We start from the raw sequence: 26,353 nt of genomic DNA on the forward strand, positions 1-26,353 counted from the left end.
AAGCCATTATTATTTCAATCACCTGTGATTCATGCTGTGTTCTTTTTTTTTAAAGAGTACTACTGAGCATCATGTACCTGATGGTGGAGACCATCAGAGTGCAAACAGAGGACGACAGGCCTGAGTGGAGAACGGCCAGAGAGGCGTTTAAGAATGAACTAGGTGTGTATTTGTGTTAAATACAGGGAACTGTTGCTGAAATATGCATGAGCCATAAGAAGTAGTCAAGCCCTTGATGTCTTACCCTTTTAGTGTTTTTATGAATCAATCATGGTCAATATAGTTTGGCTTTTTTTGACAAAGAATGATTCTAGAAGAAAGACACCTGTGTTCGGAAGGTCCAATCAGTAATTAATCTGTATTCCTGGCTACCATCACACCATGAAGACATGGAACACCCCAAGCAACTCAGAGAAAAGGTTATTAAAAAGAAGAAGTGAGAGGATGTATACAAAAACATTTCCAAGGCTCTGAACATCCCCCAGAGTTCTGTTAAATCCATCGTCAAGAAATGGAAGGAATATGGCAAGCATGTAAATCTGCCTAGATCAGGCCGTCCTCACAAACTGAGTGAGTGTGCAAGAAGGAGACTAGTGAGAGAGGCCACCAAGACACCTATGACTACTCTGAAGGAGTTCCAAGCTTCAGCAGCTGAGATGGGAGAGACTCTGCAGACAACAATTGTTCTTCACCAGTCAAAGCTTTATGGGAGAGTGGCAAAGAGAAAGCCACTGTTGGAGAAAACTCTGATTAAATCTGGACTAGACTTCACCAAATGGCATGAGGAAGACTCCATGGTCAAGTAGGAGATAGTTCTTTGGTCTGATGAGACCAAAATAGAGCTTTTTGGCCATCAGGCAAGATGCTGAAACACTGCACATCACCACAAACACACCCTCCCCACTGTGATACAGTGGTGGCAGCATCATGCTGTGGGGATCCTTCTTGGCAGCCAGGCTTGTAAAGGTAGAGGGCAAAAGAGATGCAGCAAAAGAGGGTTTGTTTGTCAGTGAAAGGGTGAAACATCTAAGTGTCTGAACACTTCTTTAGGCACTGTACATGCATGAAAGTTGTTTTTCTATAATACAGATTAAAGATAAACAAAAAAGAGTAGCTTGTGTCCTGACAGATGCCTTTTTTATTCAGGCTCACCTCTGTACAACGGCGAGCCCTTCGCCCTGCTCCTCTTCACCATGGTGACCAAGTTCTGCAGCATGAACGCCCCGCACTTCCCTATGAAGAAAGTATTACTGCTGCTCTGGAAGACAATACTGGTTTGTTCATTATTCAGATTCCATCAACCACACATCAATCTGCATTTTTTTTCCTCTGTGCTTTTTTTCTGCATTTTTACACAACGTATCTGTTATTATGCCTCTGTTTGCTTTTTGCTCGCCTTTTGTAAGCTTTTAGTATGGAAGCCCCAATAGGACACTCATCCTTACTCGTCTTCTCAGTCAGAATCTTCCTGACTCTCCTGTTTTCACTGTATATTTTCCTAAGGATCACTGAGCTCCCATGTCTGTCCTTCACCTCTAGTTCACCTTGGGGGGCTTTGAGGAGCTCCAGGAAATGAAGGTCCGTGGCCGGGAGCGTCTGAACCTACCCCCTCTCCCAGAGGACAGCATCAAGGTGGTGAGGGCGATGAGAGCAGCGTCTCCTCCGGCCTCCGCCATGGAGCTCATCGAACAGCAGCAGCAGCAGAAGAGAGGCCGCCGCAGCCGCAGGGTACCAAACACAAATATACCTACATGCCTCAAATATTCAGAGCTTATTTTAAATGCTACCTGACTAATTTACCTGCCTTTCTTATAGTTGAACATCTTTACTTGTTCTCTAGAAGTCTTTTAATAACTCACCCTCTAACTCTCTGCTGGGTCAGGCTTCTCCTAAAGCGTTTTTAGCGCCAACATCGCTGGTTCTCTGCTGTAAGTCAGTGATCCCAGAGATGAGGCTGGTGCTGGGTGGGCTTTGAGAATTCAAAGCCTGTTGTTTGTTTTTACTAGAGCTTACTGACTCGACAGGCTTTCTTTCTAATTGCCCTCTGGTTTCTCATTGCCCCTCTTCCTTGTGTCCCCACAGAGTGCCTTTGTTGATAGCTTGGAAGGAGACAGTCCCTTTCCCAAGAAGCAGGTCTTTACCCACAAATTCCCACTTTTGCCTCCTGCATTTTCTCTCTGCATTGAGCTGGACTTTTAGCACTCCTCTCCTACCTACCCAACACTTTATCTCCTCCCTCTCTCCTCTTTTCTTCTTTTCTCTCTCATCCTGTCATTCCAGTCTTAACAAACTGCACCACAACCATTATTTGAGATTTTAAACCTGAATAAGTAAAACAAGTCTTTAAAAAGTCTGTTTTGGACTAATGTAGTCTATTTCTATCTCAATATGTAATACTATAAAAACAATATATTTCTGTTGAAGAAATAAATCACAAAATCCCACTCAAGCTAAATGGTTTTGGTGTAGTCCACTGAAATTCCTATGTTTAGTTGAACATTTGGGAAATGCTAAATATGAGTTATCTGCAAGCTGCCTGTTAGTTTAGCACGGTCTAAAAACAGGGTGAACAGAAGCTTCGCTTTTTCTTAAGGTTAGAAAGTACAAATTCGAGCAGCACTTCTGTATTAGGCTAGAAAAGTCACAAAACTAATTAATGCAAACAAAAAATTCACAAATTTATTTTTGGATTTATATGTAAACATTTAGAATTTGCATACAGATGACTCAGTTTAGAATTTTTTTCAGTGCTCAAAAAAGTATGTGCCTTAATAAATATAGAAATATAACATTAATAAATAAATGAAAAATATTCATAAATGTATCTATGATGCACAATCAAATATTCTTATTTAAAAAAAAATAAAGAAATGCATAAATACTTTATTGAAAAATATTTGTATTTTTCATCAAAAACATTTTATATGTTATACATGAAAATGTTGTGACAGCTACATCAGCTATGTAGCTAACTTAGCTAAAGCTAAGCTCACAAAGCAGCTATGTATGCTGTGTATCTACATATCTGCATAGCTAGGTTAGCTTTAGCTACGTTTGCTTAAGCTCATGTTGCTGAAGCTAACGTAGCTGCATTGCCTTATTTAGTAACATTGATTACGCAGCTAGCATAGCTATGTTAACTTTAGCTAAAGCTAACATAGCTAAAGCGAGCCACTGTTCATGTACCTACTTTTTTAATGGGTCTATAGAAATTTAATCCCAGCTTAGACTTCCTGTCTTTTTCTTTGTTTCATTTTAGGGCTGAGTCTGTAATGTTGTTATTTCATGAATGGAACTGACAGACTTTGCTTATAAAGCTGAATTTAAAAAAATCTAAAACTGGAGATACATTTGGGGGTCTTCTGGGTGCATCCAACTAGAAGGAGACCCCAGGGTAGACCCAGGACTCACTGGAGGGATTAGATATCTCATCTGGTCTGGGGAGACTTGCTTGGCCTGCTGCCATTGGACCCGACCCTAGATAAGCGGAAAAAAATGATTGGATGGATGGACATTGTACTGGCAAATAACAACACTTCACACAGTCAGAGATATACGGTCTGTAGCCAGACCCCTCTCACCTCATCATTTAATGTTTAATGCAACACGGACAGTTGTGTCAAGTGTGGAAAAAACTAAAAACGAGGACCAAAACGCACTGGAGCAAAAAACAACAAATGTTTAATGAACTAAAAATGCAAAAACTACAACAAAGTTCCTACAAAATCAAGATGTACAAAAAGGCCAAAAATACAAAACCTAAAGCTCACCAAATGAAACGCTAAGGAACACTGGAGACAGTGAGAGGTTTGCACATGCAGGGGATTCACAACAGGATTCACAGACGAACTGACTAAGACACAGGGAAACACAGATACTAATGCTGCGTATCATTTGTCATTGTAACTCATATCTCGAGTTGTTTTTCGACTTCCGACCTAAGAACCGTTTGCTGTTTCTCGGTGCATTTTTTTGAAATTGTAGACTCAGCACTACCCTGCAGTTGCATGTTGTGTGCAGCAGCAGTCTTTTAATATATGAAGTACTGTGCAATGTGCTGCATAAAAGGTTTAGGCTATCACTAAAAAGAATGACCGGCTAATGCAAGAACGGCATACGTCGTTTTTCCAACTTTTTTTTTTTGATATGTGTGAAGCACATACATGCATACTTACAGACATTATTTGAATGATTCACCAATGTATATATGAGTCAATACACTATATACATGGGGTACCTAGGAATTAAATAAACATGTTTAGGGATTTACAGATGTCAAGAGTTTTCATTACTTTTTTGTGTTTCACTCCATGTAGTGAGCTCATAAACTATTCTATTTCCATTTTAAAATTTTATATCTTTTGAGTCAATTTACTGTACATATATAAAGCTTTTGACAGTTTCCATTTCCATTGTCAGAATGAAAAATTGCATCCTTTTCTTTTAACCAAACTTTGGAGTCAGTTTGTATATTAAAGAGTTGCTCTACATCCAACTAAAATAAGCAACTATGGAGACACTCATTTTTTTCCCAACTTGTTGTGGCTATGACAAATGGAAAGCAAACAACTGCGTTTTTGGAGATAAATGTGACGCCATTCCCAGTTCCAACTTCCGATCTCCGAGGAACATGGAACGCAGCAAAAATACACAGGGAGACAGGTGAGGCCAATGAGAAAGGTGAGGACAAACAAGACACAGGTGAGGGCAAACGAGACACAAGTGAAAGCAAACGAGACACAAGTGAAAGCAAATGAGACACAGGTGAGGGCAAACGAGACACAGGGGAAAGCAAACAAGACACAAGTGAAAGCAAACGAGACACAGGTGAGGGAAAACAAGACACAGGTGAGGACAAATGAGACAAGTGAAAGCAAATGAGACACAGGTGAGGGCAAACGAGACACAGGTGAGGACAAACGAGACACAGGTAAGGGCAAACGAGACACAGGTGAGGGCGACAAGACAGAGGTGAGGGCAAATGAGACACAGGTGAGGGCAAACGAGACACAGGTGAGGGCAAACGAGACACAGGTGAGAGCAAACAAGACACAAGTGAAAGCAAATGAGACACAGGTGAGGGCAAACAAGACACAGGTGAGGGCAAATGAGACACAAGTGAAAGCAAATGAAACACAGGTGAGGGCAAACGAGACACAAGTGAGGGCAAACGAGACAGGTGAGGGCAAACGAGACACAGGTGTGAGCAAACGAGACAGGTGAGGGCAAACGAGACACAAGTGAGGGCAAACGAGACACAGGTGAGGGCAAACGAGACACAGGTGAGGACAAAAAACACAGGGACAGGAAGAGAATCAAAGTCACACACAAGGAGAGGAAAACTACAAAATAAAACAGGAAACACACTGGGGATAGAGGGAGTGAACCTAGACATTAAACACAGGTGACAAGGAACAAATACCAACACCAGGAGGAGAAAAACTAACTCACAAAATACCAAAGTGCAACCTAGGAAAAACTCTAAGGAAACAGGAGGATATAAAACAATACAAGCTACTGGGACAATAACACACAAAACCTAAATATAAAATAAAACTAGAAACATGAAAAGAAGACACAGAAATAACAAAGGAAAACACCAGAGAAACTCAGGAACATGACAAATCTAAATCTAAATCATGATAAGTTTGTTTTGAAAGGGTTGATTTTTCCCCGAATAATGGATGCATAATGCCTCAGCACCTCTGTGCACCGAAGATAACAACCGATAAATAACATCAAATAAACCATGATTTCTCAGGGACTGATTCTAACATGAGCATGTCACAGATCTCCCGTATTATCATGTTTAATATGAACACGGAGAAGTGCTTTGAAGAGATCTAACTTTGATCGGGGATGGTGAAGCAGGTTGTATCGTCTCATCCAAGTGTTTAATTTCATTTCATTCATTCATCATTTGTTTAATTTCATCATAGTAAACACTTCTTTCCTAAGACATAAAATTGATATTAGGGGACCCAAAGCAATTTTTGGTGCAGATTCTATCCCACAGAGATGATGCTGCAACCCATATCTCTCAAATAAGGATTGAATAACTGCATTTCCCAAAATGTGAAACTATTCCTTTAATCATCTTTTACATGCATGTTTTGTTTTGTATTATTTGCCCTTTTATTTTGTCCTTAACTTCTACTCACCATCCTTTCATTCTTTTCTCTTCAATTCTAACCCATATTTTGTTCACCTCCCTTGCTATTCCATATTCCCTCTTCCCTTAAAGGCTCCACACCCCTCTTCTTCTCTCTTTTTTCCTTCCTTTTATCATCCTTCCACAGTTATCCACACCCCTCTTCTTATAATTTTCTTCTCCTGCCTCACCATCCGCTACCCTCATACAGTCTCTCCTCATGCTTTTCCTCTCTCCTCCTCCTCTCTCAGCTCTTCAGTATGGGGGGTGGGGGCTTGAGAGACAGGGCTGCCTTGCTGGCTGTTGTCATTGGCACTGGAGCGGTCACTATCCACAGTCCCATAAAGGCAGTCACTTCAGACATCGACTCTAGTAGTTTCATCACATTGCTGCCAGGTCTGGCCTCAAAAATCACCTTGCACTGTAGATTCTGGACTAGGGGTCAATATCCTGAAAATGCATTCATTGAGGAGGTGAATTGAGATCTGAATCAACATGTTTTCTCTTCTGTAGGGGTTGGGTTTCAGTTGATCTCTCTCTTAAATGGATGGCATTGAAAGCAGTTGTCCCCTAACCCTGGTAGAAAAACACTAGCTTTACCTCCCACACAGCAGTGAATGGCTTCTCCATAGAGAATGGCTCTCAACACGGTTTCACCTCTTCCTCCCCCCCTCCTCCCCTTACCTTACCTCCCACCATGCATTCACTATAGTCCTCACTTAGTCCAGCATTAGAACTAGCCTTGGCGTGCCATACATCGACTGCACTAGCTCAACTAATGCCCTGATTCATGCCTGATGCTTGCACTACTGCCACAGTCATTCATCAGAGAGATGGTTTGAACTCAGATATGTTTATTTTGTGAATGTGTGTTCTGCACTTGCATTGAAATGGGTTTGTCAAGCCACATATAAAGTCTTAGTCTTATTGCCTGCATTGTTTGCTTATTTTGAAAAGCAGATGTGTGGTAAGTTGAGTGAGAAATGTTGCTTGTGGTTGCTGTGGAAAACTCTCCTCTCTGTTCTGCTCTGAGAAAAAATGTTTATTTTAGTTTAATACAACTTTTTAAGAAGCTAAATCATACTGCTAAAACTCATTTCATTTCCTTAAACTAAGATCTTAAAGAATCTTAAAAATACTTAAAGCAGATTTAGTTCCATGCTATCCAGTATCCAAGGATTTAAGGGACTGAGACTAGGGATGCACGATTTTGGATTTTGCCGATATCCGATATGAAATATTTACTAATTCATTTTAGCTGATACCAATATTTGAATATGCTTTTCAGACCTAAAACTTAAATCTTCTGAACTTTAAGATTTAAGGATGGACCATGAACTAAACTTAAGTCCTTAAAACCAAATTTAGAGTTTAAAGAATGAGGATAAATAAAGAAAAAGACCTCAAATGACATATGTCTGTTGGTCAAGCCTTAACTAATTTATAAATATATGTGGCCAAAATTTACAGTCAATACATGCTGATATTCACAGCCAAAATATTGTATCTAAATATTGTCTGAATTTTGAGTATCTGCCTTTTTAAGCTAATATCTGCTGATAGTGATGTCAGCCCCATAATATCGTGCATCCCTAATTGAGAAGCATGTACAGAACATCACTGTAATCAATCAGCAGCATAAAAGTGGCAGCAGCAATTTTTTTCCTTGCAGCCAAAGAAAAACAAGACTCATTTCTGAATTAAAAGCTTAGACCCAACTTTAACTTCTTTACAAGTTAGCTTAAAAGTCAGAGAATCATCAATTAAGAATCCAAGATATTTGTAAGAAGATACAGACACGATAACATCACCATGAGACGTAGCAGCTTCAGACTTCTTCTTTGAGTTTGAAAACAGCTTGAGTTTGCTTTTGTCAGGATTGAGAAATCACACAGTACAATATCAAGAGCTTCCTGTAAAGCACAAAGAGTGAGGCAATAAATGACAGTGTCATCTGCATATAGATGACATTTTGCATTGGGAACATTTGGACCGATACTTATTTTAAATAACAGCGGTGCCAAGACTGAGCCCTGAAGCACTCCAGTTTTAACTTCAAGATGTTTAGAAGTGAAGCCTTCAGCCTGTACACACTGAGTTTTGTTGGATAAGTAGTTATCAGACCAACAAACTGACTGTTCTGTCAGACCGATTGCTTTTAAAATGACATGCGAAACACTATCAGAGGCTTTTGACAATGCAGTTAAAGTGCAGTACAGTGCTCCTTACTGTCCAAGGACTCAGTAAAATCTCTGATGACTTATAAAGCAACCATGGTACTGTGACTTTTCCTAAAGCCTGGCTGATAATCAGAAAAAATATTGTTGGTCACTCACAAGAGATTCAAGCACCTCGGCTAAGACAGTTTTGAAATTAGCCTATCATTGTTTAAAAGTGTGAGGTCTCCTTTTAGCAGATGAAGCATTTAAAAGACATTTTAAAGGTTCAGCAGTAAAATCAGCCAGTTTCCTACTCTCTAAAAGTCTGGGGGGCTTTGTGCTTCTCAGCATTAGTGACTAATCTAAAACTTAATAACTGAGGAACAACTAAGTAGTATTATCCAGTTAATGTTGTCTCTCTGCTCTCTTCAGCTCTTAAATAAAAAATGTAAGAGTCCTAATGATTTAGGTCTGCACCATGAAAATATCTAAATATAAAAATAAATACTGTTTTCAAGAAACTTTGTTGTTCATTTGATATTTTTGAAACCCTGTAATATCCTTTGGCATTTAAAAAGTAAGTGTCTGATTGCATTTTGTCGTGAAGCTCACGTGACTCCTTGCCAAAGCAGTCATTTCAAGAACAACTGACCCCCTTTCCCTCTCTCTCTTTCTCTCTTTTAGCCTCTGGTCAAGCAGGACAGCCTGGACACCTACAACGAGCGGGACCCCTTCAAGAACGACGACGCCCGGGATGAGGAGGAGGACCCAGAGGACACGGACAGCGGCATCGAGGGAGAGGTGGACCCCTTGGACCGTGACGTCATCATCCAGCCTCCGCCGCCTCCACCTCCCCTCAGACCCCCCACAGAGAGGGTTAACTTCCCCAAGGGGCTGCCATGGGCCCCTAAAGTCAGGTTAATTGCAGTTTCATTCATGCACCCTATTTAAAATACCCAGAATGGTCTTTAATTGGTTGGATTCTGCATCCCTTCAGAATAAGTTACTCTAGCCTTCATTGCTTTAGCTGCTTATAAAATATGACAGCCAAATATTGTGATTATCAAAAAGCACTCAGCTCCTATTTACTGTAATAAAACCCCCAAACGATAGTTGGCAACGTGCCGTTTTGACCACTAAAGCAGAGAAAACTTCCCACCCACAGCCAGGACTTATTACCATTTGGCTGGCAGCAGGTGTCAGCTTCCCACCCTGATTCTCTGCCACCACTTGCAAAGTTGGGATAAAATTAGAAAACACTCTTAGTTTCTCTCCTCACCATCCTCTCACAATAAGCTCTCCATCTGTGGATCCCAGAAAGTAGCATGTGTGTCTTCCCAGGGTGCTGGGACATGAATAATGCATCTTATGGAGGACACAAACAGCTGATTTATCATGCATTTCTTATAAGAGGGCTCTGTCATTAAGCAAGCTTGATTCAGAGTGCTGCAGCACACAGGGCTGATTAAGTGTTGATCAGTGGGAGGCTTTGAACCCTTCACACAGTGTGACTGATGAGATTGGAGAAAAGTCATGCAGTTTGTTGTGCTCCAGTGCTTGTTTGTGTGGGCGTGCACACACATGCGAAGCCTCTTTGATAGATGCGTGTTTAATAGCTTGTTGATATGCAGATTATGTGCAGCAGGTGCTCAGAAATGGATCCAGAGCCTTACTGTAGTCTGTTTGTAGGGAGAAAGACATCGAGCACTTCCTGGAGACGAGTAGGAACAAGTTTATCGGGTTTACCCTGGGAAAGTAAGTGCCATTTCAGATATAAATTAGACTTGAGACACAAAAATATTCAACACTTCTTGTTTTTCTCAGTCTAATGTACCTGGTCATGTTTTGCAGTGATATAGAGACCCTTGTGGGCTTACCCAGACCCATTCACGAGAGCGTCAAGACTCTGAAACAGGTGAGTGTGGACATTGCAGTTGATCAGTAGCTCTCTCTGGTTGTCTATTGCACGTGCCATTTAAATAAACTTAGCAACAAACTGAGGAAATTAGTGTTTGGTAGATTATTTCTTTGTTGTAACCATTTTTTTTCTGGCAAATTTTTCATGGGTGCAACCCACATTCTCAGCTCTGCTGCTCATCCCACAAATGCATGTTCCTTACAAATGTGGCTCCATTTAAAAGGAAATATACAGGCTTTCCAAGATTTATTACAAAGAAGCATTGTTAAAACAAAGAAATTATCTACCAAACACTAATCTTATGCCTTGAAAATGTCTATAAAGGAGTCAAATTTACCACTACATCACATTCTGATGTTTTACAAATTTAAAGCAATGTCCTACAACATTAGTGAGTTCTATTATTTTACATCACAGAGTTATTTATCAGGAAAATACCCTTTCGTATTTCTGGCTGGATGAACTTGGCATAGATGTGATTTCACACCCCTGATAGGGTGCCTCCATTTTCACTAAAATTGCAGTAATTGCTAGAAATCCTGTGCAAATAGAACCTATCATAGCACTTAGCAATACTTTTCAACCTTATAATGTGAGAGTTTCATCAACTTATCATGGTTAGTTTTGATTTTATGCCCATTTGTTTGGGACCAAAAAAGGCGTAAAACTAAATTTTTCAAGTTGAGATGCTCTGGGCTACTCCTGATTGGTTAGATGCTGTGATGTCACTTTCCATGACGTGGACTGATCTCTGATTGGCTGAGAAAAAAACATACTTGTTAGGGGCCACAAAGGAAGTGACAATATATGGTTCTCTGCCCTATAAAGGGTTTTAAACAATTTGAATAAAGTGAGCAGTGCTTTTTAGTCCATTGTTTCGTGAATGCTTTTATTTCTTTAAAGACCTATTAGCCTGAATGTTTAGTCACTCAGTCTGACAGGACTCTGTCAAAGACAGAGATGAAAATGTTTGGCTGATGCTAAATTCCAAGGTCTTTGGTATAATTTCCCCCCTTCTTCCTCTGTCCTGAAAGAATAATGTGTGTGAAACATGTGTGTCATCTGCTAAGCTTTCTCCACGTTCCCTCCAGCAGCACAGCTCAGCGCCGGTTTGTTTGAACTCATGTTTAGGAAAGATCAAGGAGCGAATCAGACTTTTTCCAACAGAAGTCTCTCCAGGTCCGAGAGTTTCCACAGCAAACAGCCACATGACTTCAGTTATTTCTCAGTTTTTTTCTATCATACACATTTCTAAATGTCCTTCATTGTTCTCCACTTACTTTAGCTCACGACTGTCAGAGTCTCTTCTAATCAGTGCAGCCTCGCTGCTGAGGCTTTGACATCCCACTGAAAAATCCATACTTCCTGTTTGAACACACTGTGAAGTGTGTTTACACTGAGGAATACTCCGTGGGTGCCAGTTAGCAATGCTAATTAACACTTCTTCTAACACCTTTTTCTAAATGTTGAAATAAATTAAAACATTTTTTTCCTCTTTTCAGCACAAATATGTGTCCATCGCTGAAGTCCAGATTAAAAGGGAGGATGAGCTGCAGCAGTGTCCGCTGACTCTGGTTGGTAATGTTACTATAACATTTACATACATATCATATTCCTGAATCAGAACTCTGGATCGATGAATAAAAATGTGATTAAAAATCTATAATTCTTTGCTCCTGAAATTAGAGGTTTAAGAATCTAATATTTGTACTTGTTAATGTTAAATTAACATGGTGTTGATGACACTTCCTTAAACTTTATCTGGTAAAATTTGTTGGCTTTTTTGTAATCTTGTTCAGGGCGAGGAGGAAGTGGAGGAGACACCAGCAGAGATGTTGTACCTGGGCATGCTTCCTAACCTCTCCCAGTACGTGGTGAGTGTTTCGTATCGTACTTACAGCACATGTCAAACTCAGAGCAGTTATATTCAAGCATGTGACTCAAGCAAATGGAGTAGATTAATTAGGTTTGCACTGGGCACTTTATTAGGTACACCTTGCCAATATCGGGTTGGACCCCTTTTCTCTTCACAACTGCCTTAGCTGTTCATGGCATAGTTTCAACAAGGTGTTGGAAACTAAGAGCTGTTGGTCCATATTTTCATGATATCTTCACACAGTTACTTCAGATTTGTCAGCCAAACATCCATGATGTGAATCTCCCGTTCAACTACATCCCAAAGGTGCTCTATTGGATTGAGATCTGGTGACAGTGGAGGCGTTTAAATGATGCTCAGTTGGTGCTAAGGGGCCCAAATTGTGCCAAGAAAATATCTCCCACACCATTACACCACCACCAGCCTGAACCGTTGATACAAGGCAGGATGGATCTATGCTTTCATGTTGTTTATGCCAAATTCTGACCATGCAAAGTGAATATGGCAGCTGAAATCGAGGCTCATCAGACCAGGCAACAGTTTTCCAATCTTTCAAAGCAGACAGGAGTGGCACCCAGCATGGTCTTCTGCTGCTGTAGCTCATCTGCTCCAAGGTTTGACACGTTCAGAGATGGTATTCTGCATACCTTGGTTGCAGCGAGTGGTTATGTCTATCATTCTCCTCTGACAACAAAACATTTTAGCCCACACAACTGCCACTCACTGGATATTCTCCCTTTTTCTGACCATTCTCTGTAAACTCTAGAGATGTTTGTTTGTGAAAATCCCGGTAGATCAGCAGTTTCTGAAACACTCAGACCAGCCCGCCTGGCACCAACAACCATGCCGCTTTTAAATCCCTTTCTTCCCCCATCGATTTGAACTTCAGCAAGTTGCCTTGACCCCGTCTACTTGCCTAAGTGCATTGAGTTGCTGCCATGTGACTGGCTGCAGCTTTTTGTGTTAACAAGCAATTGAACAAGTGTACCTAATAAAGTGGCCGGTGAGTGTATATAAATCAGCAGCCTATCTATAATATTGTTAGAAATACTCCAGACCCCTGAGGTGTTACTTGAATAAAGTCCGATTTATATAGTCATTGGCAGGTTGGGGACGGGGATCTGCTTAGGGCCTCACTTTGGCCAGAGGCGGCGCTGACTGTTCCTGATTACTTAAAGTTGTAACTTGACTTAAAACAGCTGCCGTTAGGTCACTGATTGCTATGCATCATTTGAAATCCATACATCCATCCAGACGTCATTTGAAATCCATTCAAGTGATTTATGTGTCAGACACCTGCAGAAACTCAGATCTTAACAAACCAGTCTTATTTCTAGTCAGAAACATTTCCTAACACTGATTTTAGGCCTCATTCACCTGACAAATCTAGATAAATATCTTATTTTCAGACATTGAAAACAATTCCAGACTTATCAGTTGCTTTTTAATACATACAAGAAGACAGTTGAACAAATTTGCTAAAAGATTTTTGCATTGGTAACCTTGCAAAGCAAATGTATTTGCCTGTTTCCATGTTTCTCACTGGCTAGTCAATTCTTGCAAAGCTCCCACTGGAACAGTTTGGGCCCGGTTAGAAAGTGACAGGACCAATCAGCAATGCTTTCAGGTGTGGCGGAATCGTGACTTAGGCAAGCAGCAACAAGAGGCCGGTGCAATTATGGCAGAAGACATTAGCGTGGATGCTGCTAAAGCATAAGATTAATCAGAACCTGATGACATTTCTACGTTAAAAGAAGAACAAAGAACAGCAGTGAGTTTTCTTTTCAAAAATGACAAAATTCGTGTACTGACATGTCTACAGTCGCCATGGTTCACATTATGCAGTTCTCTGTGGAATTTACTCCTTGGTAGCGGCTACGTCACGTGTTTTGTTGCTCTGATTGGCCCGTAAAGATGGGACAAACAGAACGTTCATCCAATCACCCTCTGAGTTTTTTTTCAAAGGCTCTGCCCTTTCCCAAACGCTGTCTATGAGTGGTTTACCAGATGGATGTGTGAAACAAATCCATCAGGCATGTCAAGGTTTAGCATTGTGGTGCTTTGAAGACAGATTTGCAGACCGTATTTTTTTTTTTATCTTAAATTTATTCAAAAGACAGAGTGCTTTTTTACTGTTGTGAGGATTTTTTATTGTTTTTTATGGTCTTAGCCTTGTCTTGGTCTTGGTCTGGACCCCAAAAGTCTTGGTCTTGTCTTGGATGGTGTAGTCTTGACTACAACACTACCCACAGTCACATTTTAATGACACTTCGGCATCCAGCTTGCGGTGTTGCATCAGCGACATGTAGTGTGTATGATTGTGATCAGTGAATAAACTTTAGACTCCGCCTCTGCTATCAGTGTGTGAATGTGGTGTGAAAGGGTTAGTGTGACACAGTCATACAACTAGAAAAGCATTTATGATTAGCTGCAAATCCAAATCTAGACCCCAGAAGGGTCCTGAGTGTAAAATTCTTTGTTATTTCTTGATTCAGATCGCCCTCCTGAAGCTGCTCCTGGCTGCAGCTCCAACCTCCAAAGCCAAAACTGACTCCATTAACATCTTGGCCGACGTGCTGCCCGAGGAAATGCCGTAAGTACTCTGGAAAGATGATTCAGACTGATTATGGAGTATCCTTCTCAAGTGCTGAGCCGTGATTCAGTTAATCAGATGGAGATAGATGAACTTCTCTTTCATGACCTCTGACAGCGGCTGTTATTCATTATGAGGATGAAAAGTGACCTCTGAAGATTATAAAGTCAAGTTTTTTAAACATGATGATAATAATATTTTTCTTCTTCTTGATCTGAAGTGTGGCCTAGTTTTAGACAAACTGATGCAGTAGAAAGCTAAACGACAGTTTCTATGTGAGCTGCAGCATAACATTCAAACCCCTGTGTGACGTTTCCCCGCCTTAAATCTGTATTTTTCAGTCTATTTTGATGCTGTGCCCTATTTAGCTCTCCAGTCTAAGCTTTAAAACCTTGAACAAATCATCAAAGAGTTACAAGAGTATGTGTTCGTTTATAGAGAACGGGGAACGGTCTGTCTCTTCATGGTTACTGGGTGTTATTGGGACTAAAGCGTATTATGTTAGATGGCTCGAAGGCCTCACGGTTTGTGTTTGTTCTGTGTTTGTGCGTCACCTCCAGTATCACAGTCCTTCAGAGCATGAAGCTGGGAATCGATGTGAACCGCCACAAGGAAATCATCGTCAAGGCCATCTCGGCTCTGCTGCTGCTGCTGCTTAAACACTTCAAGCTCAACCACATTTATCAGGTCACACAGACTCTCCGTCTCTCTCTGCTTTATTTTTCTCCTCTTTCTCAAGCTCGCCTCTAATAACCTCGCACCTCCCCCTCCCAACGCTACCTCCACTCCCCTCCACCTGATTATCAGGTCATCCGTGCCTCATCCACCTACCCACCCCCATCTTTGGACCTCAGCTGCCCCCTCTCAGGCCTCACATGCTCCTGTTCCTCTCATCGTTGATGTTTCTGTCTATTTAAAAACAGAATCCTGACCAAAGAAAGCATGTCCTCAAACATTTATTACCATCAATCGTGCTTCAATCCAGTGGGATTGAGATGTTTGTGTAGAGATTCCTTTACTCTGCAGAATAGAGTCATAGTGGTGGCGCCCTCTGCTGCTACAAGAGGAGATTGCGTGCAGAAACATCATCAGAAGGCAGCTGCATCAAGAAGTCTTTTATATTTCCTAAGAGATAAACACTGATTTATTATAATAAATGGTCCAAAGGGTGTTTTTTTATTATATGCATTCTGTCTTTATGTAATCAAGAAATCCTGGCAAACAGAAAAGGGCAAAATATAACACATTCAGGCACCCACGGTCAATAAAAACACAGAAATATGATTTTCAGCTGCAGAATTGCTTCCGTTTTTAATCTTAGTAAAGCTTCTTGGATGAGGTGAAGGATTTATGTAGAAATCCCCCCTCAGTTCTTGACCTTTTTTCCTCAAACCGGAAACTCATCAATGCTGCTGGATTATCAGATGCAGGATTATTTTATTCCCTCTTCTATTCTTTCTTCAAATGTAGATTTTCCTCCTCCAGGGTTTGTCACATAAACAAATCTGTGCGTCCCAATCTGCCAGGTTCTCCATTGCCTCCTTTTGTTTTTTGTGCTGCTTCTTTCACATGTACAACTCATTTTTATGTCCCCATCTTAAGAGCAGTGCTAATTTTGGCAGCTATTTTTAATTTAAGTTTTAATCTTTAAATGAAATGCATTTTAGTTTTTGTTACATTTTAGCCATTTCTATCCTTTTCAGTTTTAGCCTAGTTTTAGTCGGTGACAACTCAAAACATTTTAGTCTAGTTTTAGTCCATAAAAAGTCCCCACATTTTAGTCTTTACTTTTAGTCCTAGCATTTATTTTCTTCCCTAAATCTTGTACCAAGTCATTGTAGTTTGTTCTCTGCACTCTGCCAACCCTGGGGTCCCTGCTTTCTACATCTGGGAGGCAGAATAGCTACAGATGCATTGTTTTTTTACAGATTTACCAACAGTGGAGAAATATCATGGATTTTGAATGTCCAACAGAAACCACATTACATTTTAGTCTCAATTTAGTCATCCTGATGAAAATTAAACTTAGTTTTTGTCAGTTTTAGTCATCACAGATCTATTTCTGTTAGTCTTAGTCTAGCTTTTCATGGAAAAAAAGGCTGTCGATGAACATTTTTAGTCATAGTGTTAGTCGACGAAATCAACACTGTTTAAGAACTGCTTTTTAAAACCCAAATAAAAGGAACATCGGTTATACTGTAAATGGATTATAAAGTATGATATAATATATACAAGTTACATATAATGGATATATAAATTAAATATTCTAATATCAGCTGGAGTTCAGTTGACATGTGGTGTTTCTGACTCACTTTTCAGGCTGAAAAACAACAAACATAATATTCAGTTGCCTCTCTGACCTGGAAATAGACACCCTGAAAGGTGAGCAGGTTCCTACTCAGGGCGCGAGGCTGGCTGAACCGCGAATATAGAAGTATAGGGGTTTCATAAATCACATGTGGACCTTATTAAAAGATGTTTTCTACACCCAAATCTGTGCTTGTTTCTACACAAATTTGATAAATGAAGGCTAATGACTGTAAATGGAAGACTCCTACCTGAAAACAGAAGAGTAGAACATGTCTCCTCGTGCATTTTCAGGTTTTTTCTCCTCTCCAGACTGCCTGCCTTTCTCACTATGCCTTCTTCCTTCCTTGCAGTTTGAGATTGTCTCCCAGCATCTGGTATTTGCCAACTGTATCCCACTCATCCTCAAGTTCTTCAATCAGAACATCATGTCCTATATTAGTGCCAAAAACAGGTAGGATCTTCTTCTTTTACTCTGTACCCCCACAAAAACAAACCACCTCTTGTCTTTCTAACAAAAACAGGCTTAGAGTGATGCAGGAAGTGTTTGACACTGATCCTCCAGTTTAATATTTGTGTGCCTGCTGATATAGGTAATGCACAGTAATGCATGAATGTAAATTTGAAGGCTTTCAGGAGGTGGCACAGATGGTGTCACAGCAGCAAACACTGAATGAGTTGTAAGAAGGAGAAGGAACCAAGGCAGTGTGAAAAAAAATAGATTGTATTTATAAAACATGAGTACCAGTAATACCTTTCTCCTCATGTGTTGTTATTGTAGTATATGTGTTTTGGATTTCCCCCACTGTGTGGTTCATGAGATGCCTGAGCTGACTGCTGAGAGCCTGGTGAGTTTAAAACAAGCTCTCACTTGTGATGTTTGATTATTATTGAAGGATAATGGTCAGGTAGGGAAGGGGCATTTCAATATTTTGACCTCAGTGCATTTTTTGTGGGTTTTTAGGAAGCAGGAGACAGTAACCAGTTCTGTTGGAGGAACCTCTTTTCTTGCATCAATCTTCTGAGAATACTGAACAAGCTGACCAAATGGAAGCACTCGAGAACAATGGTGAGTAATGCTAATAACTGCTGCAAAGCCTTTTACTGTAGCTTTAAGGTAGGAATAAGTATTTACCCTTTAATGGATTTTATAAACCAATCATTGCAAATATAAAACACCTTATCAATGTCAAAGTGAAAACAGATTTCTACAAAACAATGTCAAAATAAGAGACAGCATAAATATTCACCAGGCTTGCACATCTGGACCGAATTTTCCTATATTTTGCTGCTTCATTTTACCCTCTATCTTTACAAACCTCCCGGGGTCGGCTGCTGAGAAGCATCCCCACAGCATGATGCTGCCACCACCGCCCTTCACAGTGGCGATGGTGTGTTTGTGGTGATGTGCAGTGTTTTAGCATCCTGGCTGATGCCCAGAAAGCACCATTTTGGTCTCATCAGACCAAAGAACTTTATGCCATTTGACCACTGTGTCTCCCTCTTGCCTTTTAGTGAACTCTAGTCCAGATTTAATCTGAGTTTTCTTCAACAGTGTCTTTCTCTTTGCCACTCTCCCATAAAGCTTTGACTGGCGAAGAACCCCGCCAGCAGTTGTTCTCTGCAGAGTCTTGTAACTCCTTCAGAGTAGGCATAGGTGTCTTTGAGGTCTCTCTCACTCGGATGGCCTGATCTAGGCAGTTTTGCCATATTCCTTCAATTTCATAGTGATGGATTTAACCAAACTCTGGATGTTCAGACCCTTGGAAATGTGTTTGTTTCCTTCCCCTTACTTAAACTTTTCAATAACTTTTTCTTTGAATTGCTTGGAGTGTTCTTTTGTCTTCCTGGTGTAATGGTAGCCAGGAATACTCATTAACCAGTGACTGGACCATCCAGACACAGTTGTCTTTATACTACAATCACTGAGACACATTCACTGCACTCAGGTGATCTGCATTTAACTTATTACGAGACTACTAGCACCAGTTGGCTGGATCACAAAAACAGATACGAGTTTGTCTAACGGGTCATAACTTTTCTGATTCGTCATACTGATGTTAAACCAATGCACTGATGCAGCACTCTGGTGTAGCAATTTACAGATGGTTTTTGTATCCTGAATTCATATGAAAGATTCAAGCTTATTCCATCAGAATTTGGACTGGATGTTACATTAAACTGGAAACATGTGCTCTGTCTGTGCCAACATCTTTGTTTAAGTATTCACCTAGGGGCGGAGAAAGGCTGTGGGCCCCAGCATGTGCAAAATGTGAATAAAAGTTTATAGTCTCTAGTGATTCCCTAAATGTAGAGTAACAAAACCATGTTAAATGTAATGCATTTTTTCAAACAAAATCTCTCAAAAGGGGGTAGATGTTTTGCCACTGGATGGAAAAAAAGAAGAGGCCCCCAGCCATATTGGTAAACAATATGTAGCTCTGGCATGCTCCTGTACTTACCTTCTATCCGTTTATAGATGCTGGTGGTTTTCAAATCTGCCCCTATCCTGAAGAGGGCGCTGAAGGTGAAGCAGGCTATGATGCAGCTCTACGTTCTCAAATTGCTCAAGATCCAGACCAAGTACCTGGGCCGCCAGTGGAGGAAGAGCAACATGAAGACAATGTCAGCCATCTACCAGAAGGTCCGCCACAGGCTCAACGACGACTGGGCTTATGGAAACGGTAAACAGACGTACAAGGAATCTGGTGTATGAAGTGTTTAAATTTTTCTATTTGAGTTTAGCTGAGCTGGTTAAAAACTGATGAGGCATATCTTAGCCTAAATGAGTCAGTTTGATACCAAATAAGCATTAATTATATATAAAAGACAGGATTCTCATTCTGTTTTTAGGGTTAGGGTTAGGGTAAGGGGTTAGGGTTAGGCTAACCCCTAACCCTAACCCAACCCTAACCCCTAACCCTAACCCTGCGCAAAGCAAGGACTAAAGACATGATTTGATGAGTTCAGTATTGAAGAATTTGACTGCATAGAGCCCTGAACTCAACCCCATCGAGCACCTTTGGGATGAACTGGAACAGAGATTGTGAGGCAGGCCTTCTCGTCAAACATCAGTGCCAGAGCTCATCAATGTTTTACAGCAGTGTTGCTCAACCAAAGAGCCAAATTGTTGAAAAAAAAAAATCTTTACCAAGAGCCACAATCTAAGTGTTGAAAGGTGGCAAAAATGGGTAAAAGTGGCAATAAAAATAAGTTAAAGGTGGCGAAAATGTTAAAAAAAATGGCAAACAACTGACAAAAATGGTGAGAAGTGAAACAGGAAAAAAGCAGCAATAAATGTTGGAAAATGGGCAAATAGTGGCAAAAAGTGACAATAATGGGTAGAAAGGGGCAAAATAGGCATAAAGTGGCAAAAAATTAGTGAGAAGTGACAAAAAAATTAAATAAAGGTGACAAAAATGATCAAAAGCTGCAAAAACATGGCTAAAATGATTAAAAAGTGACTAAAACAGGCAAAAAGCAGCAAAAAAGGTGGGAAAAATGGGCCAAAAGTGGCTAAATTGGGGGGAAAATAGTATTTAATGGCAAAAGGCAGCTTGAATGAGTGAAAAGTGGGGAGAAAAACACACAAAAAAGAGCCAATAATTGCAAAAAAGTGGGATAAGAGGGAAAAACTGGTGAAAAAGGGCAAAAACGGGATGAAAGTGGCAAAAATGGGTGAGAAGTGAGAAGAAATAAGATAAAGTTGGCAAAAATGATCAAGAAGCCCCAAAACATGGCAAAAATTAGTAAAAAGTGACTAAGGCAAAAAGTATTAAAAAAAGATGGGGAAAAGGGTAAAAAGTGGCAAAAAGCAGTGGCCAAAGTAGGCTCAAAGCATCAAGAATGGATAACAAGTGGCAAAAAAGGAAACATTTTCAATGGCAATGGAAATATACTGATAAACATCATTGGTTGACTATTAAAGCCAACTGTATAACTGTGGGAAACAAAGTGATTAATGTGAGTTGCAATAAATAATTTCTGAAGTCAGTGTTTCCCTTTTTAATTTTTTTTTTTGGGTGAATAATATTTCAAATTAAGACATTAAAGAGCCACAAATCATCCAAAAAGAGCCACATTTGGCTCAAGAGCCCTGCGTTGAAAATCACTGCTCTACAGATTGAGGACAAATTCTCAAAAAAACACTCCAAAGTCTTGTGGAAAGCCTTCAGAGAAGAGTGGAGGCTGCTATAGCTGTAGAAGGAAGACCAATTCCATATTAATGTGCCGGTATTTGAATAAAATCTCATTACAGTCCCTGTTGGTGTAATGGTCAGATGGCCAAATACTTTTGTCCATACAGTGTAAATCTTATTTTATACTGTACAGTAGACGTGTGCATGTGCCTTTACATATCAGTCTGTATGACGAGTGTGTAGTGTGAAAAACAGTCCTCCAATAGCCAGTTGCAAATCTTCTGGATTGTGTTGCCATAGCAACAGCAAAAGGGGGCTGTTCAGGGTCACGGTCCTTTGTGGAAAGCAAGCGATCTGTCACCATGAGTGTTACAGAGAGAGTGAGAATGATGTGGAAAAAATTGTCCGGCACAGGTGTGAAAAAGAAGAATAAATACAAGGTGATGTGCTTAAGTGTAAACATTCAAACACTTTTATATTTCTTTTGCTCTCCTAACATTCCAGACATCGATGCCCGGCCCTGGGACTTCCAGGCGGAGGAGTGCGCCCTGCGGGAGAGCATCGAGAAGTTCAACAGCCGTCGCTATGACAGGAACCGCAACGGAGAGTTCACACCAGTGGACAACTGCCTGCAGAGTGTGCTGGGCCAGCGTGTGGACCTGCCCGAGGACTTCCACTACAGCTACGAGATGTGGCTGGAGAGAGAGGTGTTCTCACAGCCCATCCAGTGGGAAGGGCTGCTGCAGAATCCGTGATGGCCAGGAGGAGGAGAAGGACGAGGAGGTTAAGGGGAACATGGCAGAGTAGCTAGAGAGAAGTTTAAAGGGTTGTTATTTCATAGTGGGAAGGAGGGACAACCGGGGTTTTACTGTGCATCAGTGATGGAGGGATGGGGGAGGGGTGAAGAAAAAGAAGCTGGTAGAGAAGATGGAGATGAAGCATTCTACTGCAAGATCAGCACAAAAAAAAATGCCACACAAACACAAGCATGACATTAACATGTGCCTACTGTAAACGCACATGGACATGAAGGCAACAGAGGTAGCAGCTAATGAGAAACCGCTGTAGCAGGAGAAGTCTCAGTCTATTTTACTGCCCTTCTCCTGATTTTAAACACAAATATGACCACTTTGTCCATTTCTAAGTCCCCCTTTTTTAAAACTTCTGTGATTTTTTGACTTCCTATTTATTTTATATTAATGTGTAAGGTCAAACTTCCTAGGATGAATACTTTTTTTTTAAATGAAGGTGTAAATTTTTTATAATTTCAAACAAGTTTTTTGTCTTTTTTTTATTTTTGAAAAATGTAAAGTTGGTGTAAGATGTAGATTTTAGATGATGGAGTTCAAAGTTTTCTTAGAGGAACAAAGGCCTTTTGGATGAAAACCACAGGGTCATTTCTGAAACTAGAAATGGGTGTATTTCAAATAATAACAGAATATTATTATGTTGCCAAAAAGGAGAAGTATATACCAGCTATGAGTGTACAAAAACGAGGGCAAGAACAATATGAGCCTTTATGGAGAGACTGTATCCTGTTTGTTTGATTTTTAAATAGAAATTTCACCTTTAATAGAATTCCTGCAATCCAGGTCTCCTAAAAAGTTGGTATTTTTTAATTTCAGAAGTAGAAATCACAGAACAAAATCTGTAATAGCCAATGTCATCTGGGATTGATTAATCCTCAAGTGTCAACTCTGAATGGTTCCTTAGAAAAGATAAAGGTGACACATACCTGTTAACACAGTTCCTGTAGTCTTTATGAAACATCTGTCTTGTTTTGGCCAAAATATAACATGGGGGATGTTTCAAACCAACTCTAAACAACCTTTTCTAAGAACTTCTTTAATGTGTACAGCTGTGGCACCTCCATGGTTCTGGTTGAATATTAATAGGTGAAGACATAGTATATGTAGACGCTGAATTGACTGCTTATACATCAACATCGCCGCCATATTGGTGGAGGCAGGTCTGCCATATAGGGCAATACAAGTAGAAGAGGAATATGTGAGAATAAAAAGCACAAACGAGAATATTAAATTGGTTTTAATGAATTGTGTCATACTCAATGGCCCTAACATATGTAGTAAGTACTAACAATGACAACCTCTTGGACCAGTGGCTTTCCAAGGGTGGAAGAGGGAGCCTACCTAGGAGAAAACAATCTATTCCGTGGACCCCCACCCCCATAAAAAAATAAGATTAAAGGTCAAATATGCAAAATTCACTTTTTCTGGCTTTTCTAACAAAAATACATGCCCGTGGCCTGTCCACAATCCCCCCAAGAATAACCCCCCCCCCCACCTTTCAGAAAATGTGTGCTAAAACAAGCTGTTCTCAGATTTGCTCCTCATGATGTCATGTGGGGAGTTAGCCCCGCCCCCAGGTTCAGTTGGCTCTCCCAACTTGGAAGAAAGTTCACCGTTCTCTCCTGATCCTCCTCTCAGATCATCCATTAAGCCACATCCATTTCTTAAGAGGGGCAGAGTCAGACAGCTCAGTAACATTTAAAGCCACAGACACAAACAGCTCGTTCTGAGCAGGGCTGAAACAGAGGGGTTTTTAGACATGCAACAATCCTATACTGGAGTGTTTTTTTCAGCAATAAACTTCACGGGCATGTTTTGGGGACCTCTGAGACCAATATAAACTTGTCTTAAAGGTGTAAAATATGTGACATTTAAATCATTTTTAACATTTAACAACCATATTTTACATTCATGTCTCATCTTAGAACATTTTTATATATTTGATATTTTGGTCTAGATATGGGCTGCACGGCAGCGCTGTTGCCTCACAGCAAGAAGGTTCCTGGTTTGCTTCCCAGTTGGGGTCTTTATTTGCAGAGTTTGCATGTTCTCCCTGTGCATGTGTGGGTTCTCTCCGGGTACTCCAGCTTCCTTCCACCAGTAAAGACACGCCCATTAGGTTAATCCAGCCTTGTGATTGACTGGCAACCAGTCCAAGGTGTATCCTGCCTCTCTTCCAATGAGGGCTGGGATAGGGTCCAGCCCCTGTGACCCCAATAGGAAATTGATTTATGGTCTACATTTGTCTTTTGACATCTATCTTACTCAGCCAGTCAGTGACTTGTTTCCAGAATAAAGTATTGCCAATACTAGCAGATTATTATGCTCTATGCTGTTATTTATTGGGAACTATGAGAACTATGAGCCCCTAGTGGGGTCTGGGACCCTCACTGGTGGTCGCCAAAGATCTCTGGCTTTGTCTCCTCTGATGCTGCCAAAATTAGACATGTACATTTTAACTAAAACATGATAAAACAGTTAAATACTTTATACAAAGGTCTTTTTGTAAGAAAATCATGTGCAGGGTTTTATCAATCAATGTTGACGATCATGGGGGGGCTCAGCTTATATAAGGTACATCTAGGAGCGTGACATCAGAGAAAAATAACTGCAGTGTAAATCTGGTTTGTGGTTAAGGGTTTTCTGCCCCGTATTGAGCCATTTAAGAGTTTATACCTGGCATTACCTTTAACATTTAGAGAGAAAAAAGTTCATGACTTCTACATGCTGGTTTAGGATATTTGTGTATCTGTTGAGTGAGCCACCAAGCTTCTCTAAGGAACCGTCCACTCTCTGCAGCAGGAATTCTGTCAATAGGTAAATTGCGACTCCTTGCTCCCACCCCTTCCTTGTAATCTGCCCGGCAACAGCACAATATGTCAAACCGCTGAGCCCTTCAGTGGTGGCCTTGGTGAGCACTTTGCCACCCTTGCTTGGAAGAACACAGTCGTCACAAAAATGGTGCTGTTTTTCTAGTTTGTCTTAGCCGTTTTTTCACGTCCAAACTACCTAAGCAGAGCTCGGGGGTGTGAGAGCTCTGGATTGTTTCCCTTGAGATGTCTGAAACTGAAGCACACGAATAAGCACAGACAACATAAAGCATGGTCAGCTTTCATTCATGTCATTCTTGCTCGGTTCAGACAGGGGTCGAGAGATGTCATGTATTATCTTTGTATAGAACAACTCAGTCTTGTGCTTCTCTCTGGAAATGTGCATGGCCACTTTTGTTTCAAGGACCTGTTCATGTATTGGAATGGCTGGTTTATTTTGTCTTGTGATGTTTCCAGCATAATTACGTTTTTAAAGTGTATGCTCTGCATTGCGAGGGATTTTTTTATTTCTTCTTCAGGAAGGCAAAGTCTTTAAAACAATATTATATACTTTATAGATTCTCAGGTTTATGGAGATAATATATTGCAAAGTTTTAAAGCTTCCTTGCCACCACCAGGCTCACAAGCTGTATTTATTGTTCTTAAAATAACACCAGGAGCACAAACATTTACTGCATAAGCTGCACATTTTCACTAAACACAAATAGCTCATTGTGAATTTATGTTTGTTACATTTCAGGTTCGGATGTATTTTTTGTATCTTGTGCCAAATTTCAGTGCCATTTTCTACTTTTATTTAAAGTGTACTTCCCTTCATGAGCATATTGAAGGTTTTACATTCATATCATCACTGAAAGTTTGCAATAGAAAATGTTTTTTTACCTGAAAGTTGTACAATCAATGAAAATTGCTGTTTCCTGTAACTGGTATGGCAATGTACCAGACGTGTTTAGCATTGTATGGATGTCTCTACGGTATATATGTGTTTTTGTTACACATGTTTCCATGTCTGTATAATCTCTAAGAAAAATACTCAATACTGAATATGTTCAGGGGTATGTGCAATTACAGATCCATAGAGGCATTATCAATAGAATGACAAATTGCATTATCAGAGTTGCTTATTAAATTAAACAATGTTGAACAGTCGTGATTGTTTGTGTGGATTCTTCATAAGCTGAGGGAGTTGTGAAGAGTTGCAGAGTTTCACAGAAACAAGCCAACACTGAGGGTCAGTTTGACCCACAGATCCTCAGGCTGCTGCTCTAACACTTCTGCTACAGCTGTTATGGAAGGGAACACAAGCATATGCTACTCTGTGATTGGCTGGTGGCGTAATGATATATGGCTGCTCTAGTAGTCAAAAGCAGACAAAACCAGCATAAATGAAACTATTAGTGCTGTGCTTCCATTTTTTAACATGGCGTATTCAGAAAGCACAACCAGGACTCTTGCAAGAGGTGGTTGCCCAGCCAAATTGAGCAGGGCCTGAGTAATAGAGGTCACCAAGAACCTGATGACTGAGATCCTGTGTGGAGATGGGACAAAGTTCGAGAAGGACGACCGTCAG

General features: G+C 40.4%; 1 protein-coding gene across 3 annotated transcripts in view; it reads left to right on the forward strand.

Moving 5' to 3' along the window:
* strip2 (striatin interacting protein 2) overlaps positions 1-23,434 on the forward strand; it is a 59,229-nt gene extending 35,795 nt beyond the window's left edge. For 2 of the 3 annotated variants that reach the window (XM_041780273.1, XM_041780275.1), the window contains exons 7-22: positions 56-162; positions 1,147-1,274; positions 1,540-1,728; positions 2,083-2,133; positions 8,995-9,227; positions 10,000-10,065; positions 10,162-10,225; positions 11,731-11,802; positions 12,028-12,102; positions 14,600-14,697; positions 15,258-15,384; positions 17,358-17,458; positions 17,786-17,852; positions 17,969-18,073; positions 19,484-19,688; positions 21,648-23,434. In XM_041780273.1, the coding sequence (XP_041636207.1) occupies positions 56-162; positions 1,147-1,274; positions 1,540-1,728; positions 2,083-2,133; positions 8,995-9,227; positions 10,000-10,065; positions 10,162-10,225; positions 11,731-11,802; positions 12,028-12,102; positions 14,600-14,697; positions 15,258-15,384; positions 17,358-17,458; positions 17,786-17,852; positions 17,969-18,073; positions 19,484-19,688; positions 21,648-21,898 (1,939 nt within the window). In that variant the 3' untranslated portion in view covers positions 21,899-23,434. The remainder of the gene's footprint in view (positions 1-55; positions 163-1,146; positions 1,275-1,539; positions 1,729-2,082; positions 2,134-8,994; positions 9,228-9,999; positions 10,066-10,161; positions 10,226-11,730; positions 11,803-12,027; positions 12,103-14,599; positions 14,698-15,257; positions 15,385-17,357; positions 17,459-17,785; positions 17,853-17,968; positions 18,074-19,483; positions 19,689-21,647) is intronic. The other variant, XM_041780274.1, reaches the window with a different exon arrangement.
* Positions 23,435-26,353: the final 2,919 nt, after the last annotated feature.

This window comes from Cheilinus undulatus, linkage group 23, assembly GCF_018320785.1.
Source record: "Cheilinus undulatus linkage group 23, ASM1832078v1, whole genome shotgun sequence".
NCBI lineage: Eukaryota > Metazoa > Chordata > Actinopteri > Labriformes > Labridae > Cheilinus > Cheilinus undulatus.